The sequence below is a fragment of the Oratosquilla oratoria genome, chromosome 22, assembly GCF_046742065.1.
Source record: "Oratosquilla oratoria isolate Oo_2021 chromosome 22, ASM4674206v1, whole genome shotgun sequence".
Classification (NCBI taxonomy): domain Eukaryota; kingdom Metazoa; phylum Arthropoda; class Malacostraca; order Stomatopoda; family Squillidae; genus Oratosquilla; species Oratosquilla oratoria.
The window spans coordinates 32,956,570-32,961,569 of record NC_134798.1 but is presented as its reverse complement, the minus strand read 5'-3'; the positions used below and the strand labels follow the sequence as shown (position 1 = coordinate 32,961,569).

Here is a 5,000-nt window from a genome sequence, read left to right as displayed (position 1 = left end):
CCTTTTGTTCCTCGGTTGTGAGATAATGTCATTCACCTAGTCAATTGTTCCATTTTATATTTAACCTTTCCTGATCCCAATAGTTTGGCTCACATTCGCCTTAACCTTTCCTAGTATTCAGTGACCCCCTTCCCCCCTACCTCCCTTCCTCTCTTCCTCTCTCCCTCCCTCCGTGCCCTCACATCTTCTTACTTAATAATATCAGTCATATGTATTACGAATATGTACCTGAAAAGTCTGTAATAAGAAGCGAAACGTCATACTAATAAAGGTTCCGTCCTGACATGGTATTTATTTAATTAAAAAATAGTGCAAACATCCCAATATATTCAAAATACAAAGACTGACAAATCTGTGTTTATGCATAGTAGATAGTAGAGAATGCATGTATAACTAGATCTGTGGTGTTGATTGCCTTTTATAGCTGTGACTATTTTTCTATTGCTATTATTTGTTTAGATTTCTTTATTTGTCTTATAGCTCAGGCGATTACATAAAAGTGTAGCAATTTTGGGCAACTACAGCCACTATTCATGGATTTATATACTCATTATCTTTGTGAGTATATAACATTTAGATTTTACAATAAAAGCAGTATACATACAGGGTAAAATAATACTCGGTCTCTTGTCAAAGTTGAAAACATATAGGAAGTATCGTCTATGGACCCCCTTTCTAATCTATTGGATTGGTGAATAGAGAAAATTTTGATAGTAATTTTAGTTGTTCAGTGCCAAGAATGGCTTTCAGCATTTCAAAGTATTGTTCACTCTGCTCTCCTACCTCACTAAAGATGTTTCGGTCCTCGCTGGTACTAGTCCGCTTTGACAAGGAAGTTGTGTACTGTCTCATATCTTACTGGCCCGGACACCCATTTTCTCCTTGTTCAGTTGCTAAAAGTTTTGATTTTCTTTCATATCAAACCAGTTGATAAAAATTGCTTCTTTCTTTCTTATGGAATTCTGGTTTCAATCACAGTCACGAATATTTACTCCACCTATCAGGAATTTTCTTGGCCTACTGAAAAACTTGCCAAAAACAACGGCTATGATGCGATTAATGTTTGTAATAACAACAACAACTTACTGGTATTATTATTGTGATATATCGATTACTAATCTCGTTGTGTGAAAAGCACAGAGCTGAATCTAATTATATCTTAGAACATAAACCTTTAAGGATGTCAGACCAACAGAATTTTTGCAATTCATTAACAGCATCTGTACAAAATCTTTCCATATGATTATGGAACAAAAACTTAATCTGAAGCGTAAACATTCTATTTTCCAGTACTTTATGCTCATTAAATGTTGCATTCTTGTCCCAGGAATTACACTAACTTCAGTACACTCCTAGAAAATTCGACTGTTGACAGTTTTTATGTAATCAGTACTTGATACCCCTTTCTTGATTTCTAGAATTCAAAATTTCGTTGAGTAACTGCAGTAGCTTTTCCTTGAACTCATACTCTTTTACTTATGATAGAACTTAGCTTTCTAACTCACTTCATTAATAAAAAATCCTTTCTATAATTCTCTTCACCCGGGCCATAAAAAGAAATAATGAAAAAAAAAATACTAATAGAATGTCAATCAATCAGAACTTAAAAAAAAATAATAATAATAAAAAAAAATAATAACAATCGACTTCTGACACTGCCGGCCCTAGCTGAGCTAGAAGACAAAACTAACAATTTCTTTCAGATGATGGGGGTGAACTAGAGCCTACTGAAGTAGATGGTAGAGGATCGAAACTAAGCAGTTCATACCTGTTGGAGATGCGCGCTGCTCTCCACAAGACAGGCAACAGCCACCCAGGCCGGGATAGCGGTATGCTTTTCTCAGCAGAACCCAACCTGGCGTGGAGATCCTTTTGCCTTTCTGAAACCCGCTCCCCCATTAACCACTTTAGCCTGTGGGCCATCTCTCGGACTAATAGACCCCTGACGTCCGGTGGATAGTTCATTTTTCAATAGTAAAAATTACTGGGTTGGAAGGTCCCATTTCCTATCAATTAAATTGCTTGCTGACGAAAAATATATAAATAATCTGAAGTGGTTAATGTGATATAAGCTTATCTAACGTTCACTTTACTACTTTGAAACTGGTTACTAAAATATATCTCTTTTAGGTTAGCAAAGATACAAGATCGTTGTTCTGGTCTTGTGATTTTAACAGAGTAGTATTTTAAGCTCTAATGATTATGTTGCTTGATGCTTTCAACGACGAACTAAATCCTTATTCCATCCCTGTATATCTACTTCTGCAAAGGAGTTCTCAATTAACTTATCTTGATTGTTGGAGGATTTTCTAAACTCCAGAAACCCTCTTTTGCCAACGGTTGTTTTCGGGTATTAACACGCAACCACGTTCCCCCCCCCCTCCCCCCTCCCCCCCCCCCCCCAAAAAAAAAAAGGAAAAATTTCCTTTGACTAAAGTAGTCCTCATACTATTTTCTTTTAATCCCGCAAGCTAGTCATCCAGTTTCCCTAGAATTTTCTGTTTATGTTTATCTATTTTTCTTAAATCTTCCCATTCTTTCGGAAACAATGCAAAGCAACAACTTTCTTGTTAAATAAGCTGTTGCCTTGAACATTACTAGTCATACGAAATCAGTTTACTGCGTACAGTTTATGTAATTCGTCATAATACAGGATGTGTAATATAGCTCACAGTAAATATGGAAAACTTGAAACAAGAACAGAGAATGATTAGACAACTCATACTATGAGATTCAAACCCTAGGCCGTGCTCTACGATAGTAGAACGATGCCAATTAAAACATGAACGATGTCTAAAAGAAAGAGTTTGGAACTATACCTTCAGCCTCCCAACATTAATTCATGTGGCATAGTTTTTACGATCAGATTTCGTGATGTACGGCTTAGGGTTCAAGTCTTATTAGAAAAGTCATTTAATCAAACTATGGAAATAGATACATACTTATCGGATGGCTTTTCTGAACAAAATTGGATGAAAAAGTATGACAAAGTTTTGCTACGTGAGTTGATGTGGGGATGCTTTAGGTATAGGTCTAAACGTCTTCTTTTAGACATCTGCCATGACGTGATTGGCAGCGTCCTAGTCTGGGGTTGAAATCCCACAAGAAGACTCGCTCAATCAAACTATCGAGACTAAAATGTACTCATAAGATGGCTTTTCTTAATAAGATTAGATGAAAAAAATCAGCAATAGTTTTGATGCATTAGTTTATGTCAGAAGGCTTGAGGTATAATTCCAAACGATTTTTTTTATGACATTTGTCAGATGAAATTGGCAGTATTCTAGTCTTGTAATGTAGTGCATGTTGGATTCAAGTATTTTTGATTAAGAAAAATGCAGGTACAATTAGAATACATTACCCAAAACATCTTAATTGGGCTACTGACAAATGATTTTTAATTATTATTATCCATTTTCACTCTAGCAAAACAGAAGCATTATTATAGTGCAATATAAACTTAACTCATTCGGTTAATGATGCAGATTAATTACTAAAAGGTGACCTTTTGATCATTTGCTTTTACCGTTTTAGACGATGCATGAGTCTGACATGATGTAATGTTAACCTAATTCATCCAGCTACTGAGGTGGGATAATTCCCAATACAGTAGATATAATCTTCCGATATTTTGTTTTTACTATTCTGGAACACGAAGAGTTTGATGTAGGACAATGTTTACTTAGCACATTCAGTTACTAAACCGCAAATATCACTTATAGACAGCCTCTTGGTGATTCACTTCTGTTATTCTAAAACATGAGTAATGTGTACGAAACTTACTATGATGCAACGTTAAGGGTCGAGGAAGATTTCTCATAGGAATTTTAATTTTTGCCTGATTAGATATTATTGTCAAAATATATTAGTTAGGTAATCACTTACAATTCAGAATTTAAACAAATGTTGATTAGAGACCTAGTAAGAATTTAGCCCTTCAAAACATTTCTGTAATTTTTACCGTGATGATATCAAGGTTCCATAAAGCATAAACATTTCTGATGTCATGTGAGCTACTTCTTCATACTGAGAGTAAATGAAGTTCAAAATTAGAAAACATGATTTTCTGACAATACTAGAATAATTCTTTAACGTCAGGCATTTATATTTTGACTAGTTATTCTTTAAGCATGCTGAATTACGAATACAGCTACTGAGTATGACCCATGGAAAACAATGTAGGCCACAAATTGTTATGACAACTAAAATAACTGAATTTGATATTGATCAAGTCTTCGCTTGACCAAGTTCTGTACATTTGGTGAGATCAAATTCTAATTTTGCAGAATTTTTGGAATCGAATTATCATTATATAGTATAAAGCTGACAGTGCTTATCGCCAAACCAAACTTGAATTATACATTTTTCCTTTAAGAATGATTTGTTTCCGTCTGCAACCATGAGTTATGTACTTACAATTCAAGTCGGAATAAATCTTATAATTTGGTACGAAGAATTATCTCTGTCTACGGAGGTTTACTTCCACATCCATAAAACACTTCCGTAAAAATATAATAATATATGTATATATATATGTATATATATATATATATATATATATATATATATACACATATATACATATATATGTGTATATATGTACATATATATATATATATATATATATATATACATATGTGTGTGTGTATGTATATATATATATATATATATATATATGCATACACATATATATATGTGTGTGTGTATGTATGTATGTATATATATATATATACATATATATATATGTATATATATGTATATACCAAGAATTTTTTCCTTTATAAGGGAGGTAGCGTAGCTAGAGGCACGTACCTATTCCAACCCATTTCACTCTCTATCTCCCTTTCCACCTCTTCCATCTTAGCTCCTCATAGATGACGGATCATCCCTGCATCCACCAACTGCCCTGGGTCAAACGCAATGCAGCAAGACAAAGTACGTCCACAGTAAGGCCGCTTTAATTATTCGACGATCCCACTCTTCGTTCCTTCATGCAGAAA

General features: G+C 34.3%; 1 protein-coding gene across 10 annotated transcripts in view; it reads left to right on the top strand.

Moving 5' to 3' along the window:
* The window catches only part of LOC143037466 (uncharacterized), a 244,500-nt gene that overhangs the window by 184,454 nt on the left and 55,046 nt on the right, over positions 1 to 5,000 (top strand). For 9 of the 10 annotated variants that reach the window (XM_076205725.1, XM_076205718.1, XM_076205723.1 and 6 more), the window contains one exon: positions 1,704 to 1,829. The exons of the other annotated variant lie outside the window; for it this stretch is intronic. In XM_076205725.1, coding sequence (XP_076061840.1) covers positions 1,704 to 1,829 — 126 coding nt within the window. The remainder of the gene's footprint in view (positions 1 to 1,703; positions 1,830 to 5,000) is intronic. 10 annotated transcript variants of the gene reach the window in all.